The following is a 19293-nucleotide window of genomic DNA, read 5'->3' on the forward strand; positions in this document are numbered from 1 at the left end:
AAGGTGTTTGTACCATGAGATGAACTCACAGACAGATCAGATCAGCTTTGGAACCGATCAGTACAACTTGTCTGCCTGAAAGTCAGACACTTCATTCTGCTTTAGCAATTAGGTTTGTTTTGACAAGTGGCTATAACACTGCTATGTCACTAAGGGCCAAACTAGGTAAAACAATGAGGTCTATCTGATGTCACCTCTCACTTTTTTTACATTAAAAACAGTGGTGTGGAGGCTTAACTTCCCCCTCTATTTAAAAAAGCTGCCATCTCCCTGCACAGGAACGTATCAGCACATCATAAAAAGACAACTGCAAATATTAGTTCCCAATCTCAATGCCTTTCAAATACATCATAGATAAATGCTCATATCTACTTCACAACCAAGAAAGCTGAATGCTGGAAGATTCAGGACAGGTATAAGAAAGTATTTCCTCACACAATGCACATGGAAATTGCTCCCACAAGATGGCCTCCAACATGGATGGCTTTAAAAGGGGATAAGACAAATTCAAAGAGAATAAGGGCTATCAGTGACTACTAGCCATAATGGTTATGTTCTTCCTCTGCTGTCATAGGAAATATGCCTCTTAATACCAGTTGCTCAGGGCCTTTTTGTGGGCCTCCCATAGGCATCTGGTTGGCCACTGTGAGAACAGTACTAGACTGGATGGCATCTTGACCCGATCCAGTTGGACTCTTAGGTTTTTAAACAATCTTGAGATTGGGATGTTTTATTGCCACCCTAGGCACCTTTGGGAGGAAGGGATAAACAAACAAACAAAGAAACAAACAAACAAGTGTTCAGATGTTAGAATAATTTTGCAATAGCAATCAATTCCCTCATATTTTTCAGTACTAGCTACATAACTCTCAGCAGAATATCTCTTTTTACTTTAAAATCAGGAAGGAGAGGTGGTTTAGTTCTCCATATATTGTTTGAGATATAAACAGAGAAGGTGTTGCAGCCAAATCTAATTTAGCCCTCAGTTCTCTAAAATACTTTTTATTGAGTTCCTGCCCTCAATTTCTCTTAATGAGAGGCTGACCGAGATTTCTCCCCTCAAACAACCCCAAAATTCAGTGCATATTTTCAACCCAAGGATTTATGCTGCAACTTGCTTCTTCTCTGTCAGTATCTGCGTGAAAAGCATGCTGGCAGCAAGACAGCAGTGCAGAGCTACTAGTTAATGTCCTGCCAAACAAAAACTTGAGAAAGTAAGCTTGAATATCCAATTTGGCAACTCAAACTCTCAAAGGAGCTACACTGCATTTCAGTTTGTAAAGCAAATTTGCCATATCAGCTGCTGTAGCTGCAGTGGTACAAAGTGACTGAACAGGCCTCTTTGATTTGCATCTGTAGTCAGTTATTTTTTTAATTAACATGTATGATTTGGTAGTTATTAAACATCTTTCCCTGATGTATCTAAAATGCTACCTGCAAAATTTCCCAGTATAAGAAACATGTTTTGAGAAATTATCTAAATCAACAAAACCCATGAATCTGCACTGTTCTGACAGGGCCAGCCCTAAGATGAGGCAGTATGAGGAAGCTGCCTCTGGCAGCAGATGCTGAGATGCAGGGAGTGACCAGAGCTATGAGTGCCACGTGACCTACTCTGTACTCCCTATGCTAGTCTGCTGTCCTCAAGCGAAGTTCAGGACACTGTCCTTTCACCAATATTGCATCAAGATTCAACTTCCAATCCAATTGGCTTCTTATGTGCCTTGGGGGAGGGCACTACTTTGTCCTTTGCCTCAGGCAGCAAAATGTCTTGTACTGGCCCTGTGTTCTGAACAAAGTGGACAGAATACAAGCTCGTGGGATGGTAGCTAATCAAGTCTTATTTGGTATAGACAAAGCAAAATCAATGGGAAAGTCAACCAAGTGCATTGATTCCAATGGTCTACTCTGAGTATGATTTAATTAGCTATAACCCTACACATACAGACACACGAAAAATAAACATTGTTATTAAACAAGAATGATAAAATCTAATATAAAGTTAGAAATTCCATAAGGAATAGTATTTCCTCTCAACTCGTATCCATTGAAAATATCACCTATGAGCTTGAACTCTTTTAAAATTTATGAGCCATCTAACTTTCAACCTGACCTTGCTTTACGAAATATATCTCTTAAAGTTAACAGTTAACAACCAAAACTAATGGTGGGCCACAGAAACTGCAGTTTGACACAGTTGATAGAGAACACAGAATTTCCCCTTTGAACAATGAAGCAAGAAAATTGCATAGCATAATTTCAGGAGTTTTCTTAACATAACAATGCATAGTACCCATTATGGTTCATTAAAGTGAAACCATGTTTAGGATATGACAAGGTTATATGTTCCAAGTACCCAAAGGCTTAGGAAATGCATTTTTTAATGAGAAATGAATCCTTTTTTGACATCAAAGAACAGTAATGCACTCAAACTTTCATAAAACACTTGCTTCTGTTAGCAACAGATTCTGAAAGCACTTTTGAATATCAGCAGGGGGAAAGTGGGGTCTGGAAATTGTTAAATAAATATACAGCAACTTCTTCAGACTACTGAAGATTTATACTGCAATACTGTAAAGCTTTAAGATCAATGTGTCAAGAGGTTTGAGTTAGATTAGCAGGACTAGAAATATAATTCAAATTCATGGATGACCTGAATACTTTCAGTTCTAAAAGTCTGTGTAAAGAGTATCACATAAATTTGTATTGAGGTTTTAAGTATCTGAAGTTTTACATCAAACACTGTGGATGTATACTACATATCCAGAATCAGAAAAGATAGTCAAAGCTTAATCCATCACACTACCACCATAGTCGTGCTGAATTTGTCATGCAGGAATTGCAGATACTCAAGGTTACCAAGATCTCTTCACCTTCAGGTGGAGCTTTTTATGGTTACTCATAACATGGCATTGCACATATGCTCATGTTATTCTTTGCTTCATCATATATCCCAGACATGAGGCCATCCTCAGAGGCCCAGTTCTAGGGCAGATCCATGGTTATCTGCACAACTGGGAAAGGTATAGGTAACTGGCGTATTTCAGTAGCTATCACCCATATGAACCTGTTAGAAAAGTACATATAGCCACATGCATTTCTTTAATGCAAAGTAAATGCTAACATGAACATACAGATTGATGTATTAATCTTTTCCCCCCATCACTGAAGGAATTATCCATGCCTGACTGAGAGAAGGTAAACTGACAACACTAAATAAATACAGTAGAACAATTCATATCCACAAAGCTGCTACTCCCTCTTCAACTGTTCTGTATCTTGCTTCGATTGAATCTGTCATAGCTAAAATATGTAGTATCAACATATTTTGGTGATAAAGAAGATTGGTCTGAGTTCAGGACTAAAGAGCCAACTCTCTTCCCCACTACTACAGCTCACTCACAGTTCATAGCCCATACATATGTGGTAAGCTTTACTCCTTCCTGAGACTGACTGTAAAGAGGCTATCTAGAACTAAAAAAGAGAAAGAGAGAAAAGGGCATGGATGAGTGAAAGGGCAGTAAAGTAGCCCACATGCCTCCAACTATCTTCCTTACAGTGGTACTAAATTTGTTGCATACATCCTTAGTAATGAATGTGTTAATAAAATAGAACTGACACAAATATCACAACACAAAAAATGCCATCAGATACTATTACAGTGCAATGCTGCATAGTGCTACTCAATTGTTGCTACACAATACATGCATTAAGATGTTAATCTGGTTCAGACATGCAGACTTCTCTGTTAGGAGTTTGTAGGAAAGTGGAATGTGATGAAGGTGTGTGGGTTGGGGAGAAAATGACATCAATGCAGTGGTGAAATTCCTAAGAGGATTTGCATTGCAGTTATCGCATCTGTACTCTAGGCAAGCTGCTGAATAAAAAACAGAACAGAGCCAAAATAACATTCTCTGTCCCTTTAAAGACAAATATTTGAAGAATGGTAGGTTCAAATCAGCAAGCAAATAGCTTATGGAACTTCTACCAGCAAATGAGAATGATCTGCTATGAGTAAGGGTGCAAGACTAACAATAGATTCACTGGGAAGACTGAGTTAAGATATAGTAGATCTCCAGCTCAGCCAGCAGGTTCACAGCTCTGCCATACTACGCTGGCATAAGTAACCAATCCTGGCTCAGACAGAGATACTCCAGTATAACTTTCTCATTATAGTCCAGCTGGGGCTAAGCCGACTGACCTGAGACTGGCTGAACTTATGCCAGCACACGCCCTGAAAAATGGGCATTCCAGGTGAGTAGCAAGGGCAAGACCAGGCAAGGGAAGACTTATGCTGGATCCTAACGCCGTTCAGCTTGGTTATGTGACCTGGCAACCCACCAGAGCAAAAAAGAGGGGTGCAAGTCAGATGCTATTTTAAAGGCTTGTTTTCCCTTTGCCAGGCTTCTGGATGGAGTTTGGATCTGGTGTACTTTATGCTGACTTAATTTAAAGTGGCTTAATTACACTGGCTTCCCATATTTAGGACTACTCCCTAAGAGAGCGTGTCACAGGTACATAATCTATAAAAGGTAAAGGGACCCCTGACCGTTAGGTCCAGTCGTGGACGACTCTGGGGTTGCAGCGCTCATCTCGCTTTACTGGCCGAGGGAGCCGGCATACAGCTTCCGGGTCATGTGGCCAGCATGACTAAGCTGCTTCTGGCAAACCAGAGCAGCACACAGAAACACCGTTTACCTCCCCACAGGAGTGGTACCTATTTATCTACTTGCACTTTGACGTGCTTTCGAACTGCTAGGTTGGCAGGAGCAGGCACCAAGCAACGGGAGCTTACCCCGTTGCGGGGATTCGAACCGCTGACCTTCTGATCGGCAAGCCCTAGGCTCTGATTGGCCTGCCCTAAGCCACTCGTGTCACTGTTACATAATCTATAACCAGCTATAAATATGCTTTAGCAGCACACTATCCCTATAAAGGGTATAGCAAAAATAATACCACAAAACTAATTCCACAGATCTAATTGTATGAAAAAACTGTGGACAAATTGTCTTTTTATGTGCAGCATTAGCAATGCACTCAAATATACTACAAATATCAATAAAATGCCTGAAGGCCAATAAAGTTCAAACAAGACACACTAGTAACAGACCCACAAATTAAAACTCGGTTGCAGTCAAATCCCTATAAAAGTGAGAAGTCTGACTGGGGGAAATTCAAAGAGCAGAAGGCACAGGTAAGAAGAGGTTGCTGAACACTTTCCCTCACTTTCCCTTGCTTGACTGTAGATAAAATCTCAAAGCAGTTGTTTGAAGGGAGATTAGACAATGTTGCATCAAGCAAATACTTCCCCACATTTTACAGTGTATCTCCCCATCACTTTCCCTTGTGGTAAAAAGTCCAATTTTGAAGGAATTGGGTATGCTTTAAAAATTCTCCAAATCAACTTTAAATGCATGGACTGAATTTGCCACTAAGTCACTGAATCACACCTGAATATAGCGACAGTCTGGAAGCACTTTGAGACTGGAAGAAACTCTCACCAGTGAGTTAAAGAGAACTGGTTCCTCAACCTCCTTTCATATGCTCCTTTTGCATTTTAAGCCACCTACAGTGGTGCCTCGCAAGACGAAATTAATTCGTTCCGCAAGTCTCTTCGTCTTGCGGTTTTTTCATCTTGCGATGCACGGTTTCCCATAGGAATGCATTGAAAATCAATTAATGCGTTCCTAGGGAAACCGCCTTCAGACCAGGTCCGGGGACAGACTTTCCCCGGACCTCTTCTGAAGGCTGGGGGGGGGGGGACAAGGGCTTTTCTTCCCACCCCCAGCATTTTAAAAAACCCTGGGACAGCGGAGGACTTCTCCGCTGTCCGGGCGATCTTAAAATGCTGGCGGGCGGCATTTTAAAATCGCCCCGGGACAGCGGAGGACTTCTCCGCTGTCCGGGGCGATTTAAAAGCCCCTGGGAAGGCAGGCAGGGGGGACAAAGACTTTCGCCCCCCGCCCGCCTTCAGAAGGTGTTCCCGCCCCTCCCCCCCGGCTTCGCAGCAGCGCTACGAAGCCCGGCGGCTGGGGCAGGTGTTCCCGCCCCCCCGGCTTCGCAGCAGCGCTACGAAGCCCGGCGGCTGGGGCAGGTGTTCCCGCCCCCCACCCGGCTTCGCAGCAGCGCTACGAAGCCCGGCGGCTGGGGCAGGTGTTCCCGCCCCCCCACCCCGCTTCGGAGCAGCGTTCCGAAGCGGGGTGGCTGGGGCAGGTGTTCCCGCCCCCCGCCCGGCTTCGCAGCAGCGCTACGAAGCCCGGCGGCTGGGGCAGGTGTTCCCGCCCCCCACCCGGCTTCGCAGCAGCGCTACGAAGCCCGGCGGCTGGGGCAGGTGTTCCCGCCCCCACCCGGCTTCGCAGCAGCGCTACGAAGCCCGGCGGCTGGGGCAGGTGTTCCCGCCCCCCCACCCCGCTTCGGAGCAGCGTTCCGAAGCGGGGTGGCTGGGGCAGGTGTTCCCGCCCCCCTCGGCTTCGCAGCAGCGCTACGAAGCCCGGCGGCTGGGGCAGGTGTTCCCGCCCCCCCACCCCGCTTCGGAGCAGCGTTCCGAAGCGGGGTGGCTGGGGCAGGTGTTCCCGCCCCCCGCCCGGCTTCGCAGCAGCGCTACGAAGCCCGGCGGCTGGGGCAGGTGTTCCCGCCCCCCCACCCCGCTTCGGAGCAGCGTTCCGAAGCGGGGTGGCTGGGGCAGGTGTTCCCGCCCCCCGCCCGGCTTCGCAGCAGTGCTACGAAGCCCGGCGGCTGGGGCAGGTGTTCCCGCCCCCCCACCCCGCTTCGGAGCAGCGTTCTGAAGCGGGGTGGCTGGGGCAGGTGTTCCCGCCCCCCGCCCGGCTTCGCAGCAGCGCTACGAAGCCCGGCGGCTGGGGCAGGTGTTCCCACCCCCCCACCCCGCTTCGGAGCAGCGTTCCGAAGTGGGGTGGCTGGGGCAGGTGTTCCCGCCCCCCGCCCGGCTTCGCAGCAGCGCTACGAAGCCCGGCGGCTGGGGCAGGTGTTCCCGCCCCCCCACCCCGCTTCGGAGCAGCCCATAGGGAAATTCGTCTTGCGAGGCAACTCGAAAACGAAAAAACCTTTCGTTTTGCGAGTTTTTCGTCTCACGAGGCGTTCGTCTTGCGGGGTACCACTGTACTTCATTCCTGTTCCATAGGGAACTGGCACAATCAGTTAAAAAACCCCACAAAAATACATAAGTACATATATTCAGGTGCCAGGCAAAAACATGTAACCATGGCACCAAGCAAGTCTCCCTCCACAAGTGGGGAGCCACTGCAGGAAAGGCCTGTTTTCAAGTCACAGAGGAGACACACGAAGAAGGGCCTCTGATGATGATCCGTAATACCACCATAGTATGTCATAGGAATCTATACTGTGTCATTATACAGTTTTAATATCTGCAAAAGTCTAGAATTATCAGCAAATTTCATGTGAGAAATAAATATATGCAAGGCAGCTACAACCCAATGAAGTACTAAAGTATGAACTGAAGTCTGTTGAAATCAAAAGCGTTAAGCAAACATTATGTGTGTTGGAGATAATGTGACCAGTGTGACTACAACTGACAGTATTGCAGTTAAAAGGCACTAAACAATATAAATAACAATATCAGATAACCAGTCTGTACCTTCATGACATCTCGATAAGATTGTATAACTTCAACGTCTCCCTTGTCATTTTCTTCTTCTACTCCTTCATCCAGAGCCTCATAACCTTCATCTTTGCTCCCATCTGCTTCTACTGTGTTGGTCATATGATCAATAAGCTGTTCCAAGGGGGGGCTTAGCTCTCGCTCTTCATTCTCTTTCAAGCCATAGTCCAGTGCTTTATAAATAATAATTCCCAATGATTCTATTACCTGAAAAGAAGGATTACATCATTTTAGATATATTGGTACTAATATTTTGCTACTATTAACTGCTACAATATCAACCATGAAATACATTTTCTATTATATCACTGTTAAATAGGAAGATACCAAATAAAGCACAAAAATGGAAATATCAGTATTAATGAGATGCCAATATTCAAACTCTCTAAATCCTGCTCCTTGTAAGGGTTGTTTTGAAAACACAAGAAAAGAATGAGGTATGTTAGTGTATGCATTTAATGTTTACACCTTGAACACTAAGACAACGTAACGATGTTGAGCTTATTAAGGTAATAAGAAATAAGATGTACACTATAATTCACAGAAAACAAATGGTTACTTTTTTATATAGCATGTTCAGCAAACATACTTTAATATTAAAATGTAGTATGACTTTTACTGGAGTAACAGCCTTTGTGCCATTTCAGCAGCACTCTTTCTATGGGATTTCCCCTGTGCAGGGCCAGCCCACTCATGAGGCAAGGTGTGGTGACCGCCTCAGGTCGCAGAATCCACAGGGGCACCAGATCCCAATCTAGAGCTTTATTCTTCTTCTTGTTCCTGATGTAGATGTTTGCTCACCCCTTCCACTCTGGTGGGAAGGGGGGCACCATTTTGTGGTTCGTCTCAGGTGCCAAGATGTATTAGGCCGGCCCTGAACCTGTGCGCCCCAAACGGAAGAGGGGAAAGTTCTAGAATGGGTCCCTACAGGCAAGTGGGGACACCCAGAGGCATACATAAAAAACACTGTTTATTACCATTATTATTAGAATTCCAGACTCACTTGCAAAAGCACACTGCCCCAAACCTACAGGATTAAGGCGTGGTCAGGAAACAAACATGGGTACCAGAAAGTAGCATGCAGAAGCAAGCTTTTTAGCAATAGTTAAAGAAAGAACATGATTGTTAAAGAAGAACATGATTGCTCTTACTTCCTGTTCTCCAGCTAGGATCTGAAAGTGATGGGGTCGTTACGAATTGGATTTGGAAGACATGTACTCTCAGTTGAACATCTTCCAAGTCCAGTTTTCCTCCCATAATAGAAAATGGCATCATGGGCTGAAGGGGTGAACAAGCCCACATGTTCCAGACTTGAGCAACTTGATCTCAGCTATGAACATGGCTTCCTAGGACCCTCTCCTGAGCCCAAGACAAACACCTGCAATGGCTTCAAGGTTTAAACAAAATCATTGCAGGTGCTGAATATCTGCCATTGCAGCCCCTCTGTTCAAGCCAAGAAGAGAGATTGTGCTTGATTCCTCTGTAACCACTATTTTATGGACAGCTGGCACTGATATTTCACTCTCTCTGCTTCAGTTGCATTCTTCCAGCTGAGGGATGGACGTGCCCCAAACCACCCCTTCTTTTGCTACAACTGACGTGCTTAATGGCGGGCTTGGTCTGGAAACATCTAGTTGGCACATTTTTCTGTTTGGTTTAATAAAGGTCATGGACTAAATGAATTATTTTTAGAAGAAGAATATGAGTAATATTGCTGATTTAATTCTCCTGAGAACTTTTACTTTTTGTCAGTCTGTTCCAGTAAATGTTATTGTTTATAGCCAATGGCCATCACAATACAGCATGAGCACAAATCACACAACTATAAAACAAAAGACATTTCATGCACCAGACCAGGACAAATTCTACAATATCCAAAATTTAAAAACATTCCTTCTAGTCAGCATTCTAGGGGTTTGGCACTTGCACTATCCAGAAAGGTTGCCCTTATTTTTCTTGCCACTAGTGCAAACAGTGCCACCCTATAGCTGATGCATTTATGTGATTGCCAGTCATATCACAGACAGTATATGTTTTCTAAAATGAACTTTTAAAAACTATTTTTATTTTTCAGTCATTTTGAAACATGTGTTAATGTTTATAATGCATGCCATTCTCCCACACTTATTACATATAATAGGGCATTGTTTGTGTGCTTGCCCTCTTCCTGAGCTTGTCCATGTTCATAATTAAAGTGACAAAGCTCCAAGGCATAGCTGTACTTATAAACATTAAAAAGGCTGTTTTTCTGCCACACTTGTAATTATCTGACTTTTCCTTGGAGCTGGTAATCTCTTTATAAGTCTGAGGCCCAAATAAGTCTGCGGTCAAGAAGAGTCAGAGTAGCTCCAAATATTTTTGTATAAGTTTCTAAGGAGTGGGATATCATCTATAATTCCAAGTACCCTTCACCCTGCTGTGTTAAAGGACCTGCCAAGTTCTGCTACGCTTGATTCTTACGTTGTTTGAAAACTAAGGCTGTGTACGTGCCATACATATAAGCACATCACACCCAAAGGAATAAAAGGAACTGTAGTTTGTTAAGGGTGCTGGGAATTATAGCTCTGTGAGGGGTAAACTACACTTCTTATGATGGGGTGGTGGTGGTTAATGTATGGTGTGCACACTGCTTAAATTTTCTAAGTTGCAGAAAAATTATACCACAGCAAAAGCAGTCACAAACATTCTATTAAAACCAATCAAATCATTCTTCTGCCTAGCCATCCATTTATCTGTTATACACGTCAAAGGAGGTAGCAGGCAGGCCAGTCCCACATACTATGTTTGTGCATTCAGCAGACTATCAGAAATGAGAGTACGTACTGGAGAACTTGAAAGGTTGCACATTATTTTGTGGTGTTTTGGATGGCCTAATAAGGGTATTGTCCTAACATTGATAATGTAACACAGCAGCCCTACAGATGAATTGTTGTTGTTTAACAACAGAATTAACTTCCATTTAGGAGTGTTTTCATGCATTCACAGGTGTGATAAAACACTACAGAGGAGCAAGTCACACAATCTAAAGAGTCAGATTTTTCAGGTTGTGGTCCTATGTACTTGAGAGTTAGTCCCACTGAATTCAATGGGGCTAATTGACAATGTAATCCTATATATGTCTATTTAGAAGTAGAGCAGATATGTATAGGATTACAATGTCATTTTGAATGTCCATGACATTGCTAAGCAGTGGTGCATCAATAAAACTGCTAGCGTATTTGCAAAGCTAAGCCAAGCCGGTACAATTTCAAATTGGATGGGAGACTGCATTGAGATTCCTGTAATGCAAGGGGTTGGTCTAGATGACCCTTGGGGTTCCTTCCAACTTTACAATTCTATGATTCTATATTAAAAGACTAATTTAATGCATCACTGAGATAACAATTTACCTCTCCCCATATGAACTGAACCGGACCCTGAGATCATCATTTGAGGCCCTTCTTCATGTGCCTCCTCCATGAGGGGTCCAGAGGGCGGCAAAATGAGAAGGGGCCTTTTCTGCACTGGCTCCCCATTTGTGGAATATTCTCCCTGGGAAAACTCAACTGACACCTTTGTTACATACTGTTAGGTACCAGGCAAAAACATTCTTCTTATCCCATACCTTGGGCTAATTAAACAATCTATGGCCTTTTAAAAGTGTTTATGTATTTGGGGGGGGGGGAGCATTGTTTCTGTTTGTTACTATGCTATGTATTTTTGTATTTTTGTATTTCTATATTGTAAACTGCCCTGTGATCCTTGGATAAAGGGCGGTAGAGAAATATAATAAATAAATAAAATAAATACATTTAGTTTATTCCAAAGCCAAAATAATCAAAACAGCAATTCCAGTAGCACAGACATTATTCTCTTTGTTGGCACATCACTTTTCTTCAACATCCTTGAGAACAGTATGCACAGGGGGAATTAATCTTTGTTTAAACTCTTCGGCTGGAGGACTGTTAATCTTTCTGTTTGGAAAGTACTCATGTGAACTCCCTCAGTAAATCAAGAAACAAGTTTTATTAGAAAGGAGGAGTTATGAAAATATTTAAAGTGCATTACTTTCTTGGTTTATTACCTGTTTAATCTTACTACCTGTTTAATGCAGTCAGATAATTAGAGTGTTTCATCTAGTGCAAAGTTCATTGACATATTTTTTCAGTTTCTGTGCAACATATATCTATGCTAACACTAACTACGACAGAAAGCGAACATTTTGGGAGATAAACATATCTTGTACCTCTTTTTAAGGTATGTCTGCAGTGATTAAAATTCCTAGTATTACTGTGAGTTAGTCCAAACTGAGTGCAATGAGCTGACATATCGGTCATCATATCATGGATTAGCTGAGCAAATGCAACAAGCTGTGGTACAACCAAACTAGGATATTCAGATTGTTGACAGGCACAGGAATCTATCTGTACCGCATTACAAAAAAGTAGTGATTCTACCAGTGCTATTTACACTCAAATACACAAAGTCACATTATTCATAAACTAGTGTGTCTGTATCCTTTATCAGGCAATGAAGAATGTGGACACTGGCATAATCTTGTCTCCAGGAAATACAACCTTTACAGTTTTTAAAAGCAGATTAGTAGATATGTAGTTGCAAATATACCACTTCAATGTCTCCTAAAAATCCACAAGTGATGGGATAAGATCTTATTCGGTAGTAAGGCAGAACATAAATTTGCTCCTTGTTCTGCTGAACAACAAGCAATTTTAAGTCCAAAAGAGTTTTTAAAAATGATCTGTCTACTTGGGAAAGTGATGAAGTGATACAGGAATGAGAAAGTAAATGGGAATATCAAGCAGAAGGCACACAGCTTCTGGTATGCACAGCAGGTATTTGTTGAACAGTTACACCTAACTAGCAGACTTAAACCTACCTTGCATCCAAATTTCTCCTCACAACTTCCTAGTGAACTTTACAACTCTACTTAATCTCCTTTATGGTGTGCTAGCAGAAAGAGCTAATCCTTTTATTTAAAATTAAAAGTACACATCTTGTTATTTAAAATGGTACAATGAGAGATCATAAAAAGTAGCAGCCATTAAGCAGCGTAAAGTCATGTAAAGTCATATAAAGACCAGCAGAACACAAAAGTCATATAAAGACCAGCAGAACTGGGCACTAGATAGAAGAGAGGCAGCTTTCATTGAATGTCATATAAATAGTAAGGACTACAAAAAACAAACTTCTTAAAAAAGAAACATCAATTAATATGAAAGCACCAAAGGATGTCAAAACAAGTCAATTAACTAAGCTGCCTCTGGGGCTTCAACTCTTTTGATATTTTAAATATCAATGAATAATTCCAGCTCCTGAATTATAGAACACACAACAGTTTTTTGTGGGGGTTTTTTGTTTCATTTCATTTCACTAATCCTTCTGTGTGAATTATTTTTTAAGATGATAAGGAGCTGTCTTCCATTGTGGTGGTCTAAAAGTGACTGCAGAATAATCCAGTAGTACGACTTCACAATTTTTAGTTCTCAGGCAGAGGTCTTTCTCAACCAGAGATCCGCTAACTGGCAGTGCTAGGATTAAATCTAAAACTTGTGAATATAAAACAGATGCTCTACTTCCAACTTATTGCTCCTGTAATGTGGTCCTAGTACAAGCTCTGTAAATGATGCCATAACAGACCAAAATGTGGGGAAATTGTATTTAACACTGTGTGTACTCCTCAAAATGGCTGCTTTTCTTGCTCTCTGTTCTCTGCTTCTATTCTTGAGAAATGTTTGTCTCTATGCACCAACTCACTGAATGCCTAATATATCAGGCCACATCATTTTATCAATATATCACTCACCTTCTTAAGAATTTTGTTAGACAAGTCACGATTTCTATTTTACAAAAATAGGTTACTGCTAAGGTTGAACTGAAATCAAAATAACATTGTAATGTCTAATAATCCACCTGCTGGACATATTCACTTGAGAATTGCTCCTTGGCCAATTACGAACATTCACATAAAATACTAGTCAGTATGCTTAGCTGTATTCTGCAAAAAGCTATGACAAAACATTCCATGGAATTATCTGCATTCACTGAAGCTAGAATTACCCTGAATTTAGAGATGAACACACAACACTCCATTACTTCCATTTTGGGGATGACTTTGACTGAAATCTAGTAATGGCTCTGAAATAGTAAATAAATGATAAGCTTAAAATAAAATTTATTTGGTCTTTCTAGAACAGATTTTCCCTTCCTTTTTTTAGTTAGCCAGCTAGGATAAGAGACATCCCTTTGTTGAGTATGAATAGAATTAAGAATACCTCCCTGCACAACTACAGTGAGAGGCAGTGTAAAAGAAATAAATAAGGCAACAAGCACAATACGGTATTTTAAAACAAATATAAAGAGATTTAAGGTGAGGCTAGTAAACCTCCTGGCAGAAGTAGTAGCATGAAGCAAGTTCCTTAAGGAGAGAGGTGTAAGTTGCTGTACTGATTGAAGGCAGTGACCATAGTTCTATCAAATTTAATATATATACACATGGTCAATTGCCAAGAATATCCAACAGTCTCGTTTCACTTCAAAAGAGGAAACTTCCCCAAATTGAGAGGATTGGTAAAAAGGAAGCTGAAAGGCAAAGTTAAGAGGATCAAATCTCTCCAAAATGCTTAGAAGTTGTTTAAAACCATAATATTAGAAGCTCAGCCAGAATGTAAACCACAGATCAGAAAAGGTACCACCTGAGTCAAGAAGCTGCCTGTGTGGTTAGTTAATGAGCAGAGTCAAAGAAGCTATTAAGGACAAGAAGGCTCCCTTTAGAAAATGGAAGTATTGTTCAAACGAGGAGGGAAAAAAGTAATACAAATGCTGGCAAACAAATTCAATCAGACAATAGGGGTGCTAGAAAAATAATTTAAGGAGCACACAGTTAAAACTATAAAATTTTAGGGAGTCCTGCAGGGATGTGGTAGGATCTTTGTATGACAAGTGAGGCAGAGGTGTGCTAACAGAGGAAAAGAGATGGCAAAGAAACTGAATGAAGATGCAGTCTTCACAGCAGAATATATAGGGCAGCTCCCAGTGCCTGAACTGACTTTCACAGGAAAAAAGGCAAATAGTGGCGACAAAAGATGCAATTTTAGGTCTTACTAACAAAATAAAAACAGACAAACCATACGGTCTGGATAGCATCCACCTGAGAGTATTTAAAGAATTCAAATGTGAAATTGCTATTCTTCTAACAAAATTATGTAATATGTCCTTAAGATTAGCCTCCATACCAGAGGACTGAGGAGGCCACACAAACACAGATTTTCAAAAAGATATCCAGGGGAGATCATTGAAATTACAGGCTTGTTTGCTTAACATCTGTTCTGGGGGAACTGGCTCAAAGCATTGCTAGATACAGAACTACCAAGCATGCAGAAGTACAAGTCTTGCTGAAGCAGAGGCATAGCTGTCAACTTTTCCCTTTTCTTGCAAGGAATCATATTTGGAATAAGGGAATTTCCCTTTAAAAAAGGAAAAAGTTGACAGCTATGAGCAGATGCTGGGAATTACAAGTCGGGAGAGCACCATTCAGGTCCTATTTGAGGACTTGCCATTGGCACCTGATTGGTCACTGCAGTGAACACTAGCTATAGATAATGCGTCCTATGTAATAATGTTCAAAATAGAGAGCAAAATGAACTTTCATTAAAAAAGGCTGTCCCAAGTAGCTTCCATCATCTGCATGGCATTCATTAATAATACTGTATTTATAATACATTACATAATTTAACTGAATGAGGATTTTGCTCTGTGCTGATAAAAAAACCCTGGAAAATCCTTAATGCTGCTAGGGAATCTGCTTAATGCTATGACATGATGTTATATTACTTAACTGTTCTAAATCAAGTAGGGGATCAAGTTGTAATTTCAGATAATTCAGAGAACCAGATTATTATTTCTTGGTTTGTGCAATCATAGCCAACACTTTGTTGCTTACAAACAACATTAACAATTAATTTTATCATTACAACACTAAACATTCAACTACTAAGGGTATGTTTTGCATTATCAATTTTACATTAGCGACTGGATACTTAATACACTGTTATGCTATTCACTGTAACTAGATAGGATGTGACACATCATTTCTAGTATCAGGCCACTGCAGTAGTTTCATTTTAAATCTCATAGTTGCTAAGTATTGCATAAGAGTTGGATAATTTCCTGAAACTTTCCCCACTACAACAATGTAAAAAATCTAGTGGGAGTTTGTTTTTCCTAAAATATGTTAGTGATGTAAAAAGCTAATTAAAATTGAACTGTGTAAACATTAGAAAAGTTCACAGTGTCAGCTATATCCAAGAACATATGAAACGACCCTGAATCTTGAAAAATTATTAGAACAGAATATTTTATTTCTGTCATATCATGAATGGCATCCAAAGCCACAACAAATATTGAAGCTTATAATTACATTATAAATTATGACTATATTATAAATGTGATGTAATGTCATGTTCTCAGTCTCTTGGAAGAAAGCATTATATCACCATTGCTATTCCCCATATAGGTTACCAGTACTTTGCAGCCTACTGGTGCTGGATCTGAACTAAGTGCATAAAGTGAACAAGTCTCTCACATCTGAAAAGGCCCTAAATGAATTACTTCTTATGTTGGGCAAGTGGATTATTGCAAGTAAAAAAATATAAAGGAAGCCTTTTATATACAGCATTTCAAACAAAGTAATCCCCATGGTTTTGTGTGAGTTTTTAATGAAACGCATCATAAGAGTTCCATGTAAGATTTGAATTTTCTGTGAAACAGTTTTGACTATTAAATATTGGTAGTAGGATGTTTAGTGAGATGTAAACTTTCACCCTTACAGCTTGAATGGATGGCCAGCTGAAGGGTATTCAAGGTCATAGAAAAAAACCCCTGATCAGAGTAGCCATCAATTCTATTTTAACAGTATAATCATGGATTTTAAACAGCAGTTGTCTGTTCCCAGCATTAATCCAGTCTTTCACTTTATCCCCAACATCCCGAGGAATGATAGTATCTGAATAGTAAGCAAAGTAGTCACTGGAGGCATAAGGATGAATGGGTGCCTAGTAAACAGGATGAATGGGTGCCTAACAAGTCAGATGGATGAATAATCTCCTTGCAGGATGAAGCTGAAAGTGCAACACTTCATGATTGCTAAAGATAAGCAGCTGACTGCCCTAATTAAATTGAAGAATAATGGAAGGAGGCACTAGATAATACGCTCTATTGCCTTTGCAGCCCTTGCAATTGGATATTAGATGGTTAGAGAAAAGAAGTTCCCCATGCCTTTTTCACAAGAAAACACCATTTCTGAATCACTGGTGTTGAATGTTTGAACAATTCACTTGAAACTGTCAGCTCTTTGTCAGTCTAGGCATGAAGATTATAATATACCCGAACGCCTTATTTATTATTTATTTCAGCTATTTATATATTACTGAATCAACAACGTTTCTAAGCCACATGCAATAATATTTCAAAAAGCATACAGTGGATAAAACAATAAAATCATACAAAAAGAAAACTACTAAAAATGCCTGCTAAAACAGAAGGTTTGCTTGTGGCCTGCAAAGAAAATAGTCTTTGATTTATGGACAAACCTGTGTTTTATTCAGAAACAAATTAGCAGCCTCATAGTTTTAAGTAAATAAAATAAACAATAGTCATTTGTGCAAAGAATCATACTTGAAACAAATAAAATTATTCCTTATAATTGAAAATCCAGTAGTGATGAATGAAAATAGTATTTTTAAAATCCAATGCATGGCACAGCTAATTATAAGTAGTTACAAAAACTAATTAAAATAGCATTTGCAGTCACAAAGCACATACTTTTTAAGATCTCAGATAAAGCATACTTCTGACACATCAGCAGCATTTGCACCATACAGAAATGCTTTGGCAAACAATGAGAAAGAGCACTCTACCACAGACATAGCTAAAAGTGCAGCACTGAAGTAAAAGTCTGCTGTACAAATAGCCAATTGTAATTAATGCACAATGGCTAGCCTATGAGATACAATCTCAGGAGATCTACACCTGTTCTTCAGGATTTTGATCTGTCAAGCTCATATGTCTTTTAGGCTGGTTGCCACATGAATCCAACAGCATTCAGCTAACAGGGGAGAATGCCCTCCTGCCCAACACCCTTACTAGTTCATTTCCAAACGAAACTAAAAGAAATACAGTAATGCATATATAATATAGGGTCACCTCTAATAATGTCAGCCTGCCGGTATAATGGATTTCTGCCCAAGCAAATGGAACTTCCCCTTCCTCTCTTCTGCCATGAGGCCCCCATCCCCACCCAAATCATCTTCAAGCTTCTTCATCTCCAAAATGCTTTCATATAAACGTAATGTCTTTCACCATGTAACTGTGGAAGTTCATGCATCAAATAAACATGTTGAACTTGGGAAGCTTTCCCTCTTTTAATTTCAACTTTTGCAAAAGTTACATCTGATTGTACATAAAAAATAGTGGAGATGCTAAAGCTGGTTAAATATGAAATTTAGTAATCTACTGTGTCAGTACGCAAGCACAATTAAATGCCAGCAACTCCCACTTCTATCACAGAATGCCTGCTTCTTAAGCAACGGATTGGATCATGCCTACAATTTATATTATCCAATTTCAATTATTCAAACTTTTAAAGCAAATAATTGTCCTTCAGCAAAGGTGGGGGAAAATATATTAACTTGTTCAATTTAGGATTTTATTTTGAAGGATACATCTCTCTCTATACACGTCCACACTTGACGGAACAGATAAGTACTCCACACTTGGGTTTGTTTATCTAACTACACGAGAACTTAATATATGTTATTTAATAAGCATGGAGTAGGTCAAGTCAAGTGGGTTCAGGGACAAATGGGCTGCTGAGCTGTAAGAAGACCCTTGCTAATTCAGGCCAAAGGTCCATCTAATCCAGCGTTCTTTTATCACAATGACCAACCAGACACACACCTCATTTGTGATTGCCAGCAACTAGTATTCAGGAGCATTCCGCCTCTGACAGGGAAAGAAGAGGGAAAGAAGTACCTTCTGTAGCTGCCACTGCAGCTCTCATCATTGTCTCTGAATTGTGTCCACCAAACTATGCTGCAACCAACTTTTTAAACACAAAGTTCATGAATATACACAAAATTGTATTATCCCAAATAGTGCACATTATAGGTTTCTACACCCATTATTTAGGGACCCAGAACAATTCTTATGCAAGCCTTTTTTTTACCCTACACTGTAGTTCATAAAATATTTTCTGGTTTTAGCCTATAATTATGTACATAACCTTTTATAAACTTTACCACTTACTAGCTTCAGTCCTGCATATGATGATAAAAATACTACCCTAGTCATATTGCATAGTAAACAGCTTTTGTATTAAGATTTCTCAGACAGTTTTGGAAAATGGAAATAATGATTGAAGGTTCTCTTTGCCCTTGAGAGTACTAGAGCTGCCTTTCCAACTGAACCATGAAAGTACTTTGGCTGGGCTACCTCAGTTATTTGTCACATTTTGTACTACTGTACATATTTTCAAAGGCCAAGCAGAATGTTTGTGCTATAAATGCTGAAGAAAAGAACAAAAACTTGTATTGTACACTGCCATTTTATTAAACTGAATCTTTAATTTAATGTATGTTACTGGTCTAAAATAGCGAAGTATT

At 40.5% G+C, this 19293-nt stretch overlaps 1 protein-coding gene across 7 annotated transcripts in view; it reads right to left on the reverse strand.

The window, feature by feature from the left end:
* Positions 1 to 19293, reverse strand: part of SPIRE1 (spire type actin nucleation factor 1) — an 81446-nt gene that overhangs the window by 47159 nt on the left and 14994 nt on the right. For all 7 annotated transcript variants that reach the window (XM_077933175.1, XM_077933174.1, XM_077933176.1 and 4 more), the window contains exon 3: positions 7613 to 7843. In XM_077933175.1, the coding sequence (XP_077789301.1) occupies positions 7613 to 7843 (231 nt within the window). The remainder of the gene's footprint in view (positions 1 to 7612; positions 7844 to 19293) is intronic.

Source organism: Podarcis muralis, chromosome 8, assembly GCF_964188315.1.
Source record: "Podarcis muralis chromosome 8, rPodMur119.hap1.1, whole genome shotgun sequence".
NCBI lineage: Eukaryota > Metazoa > Chordata > Lepidosauria > Squamata > Lacertidae > Podarcis > Podarcis muralis.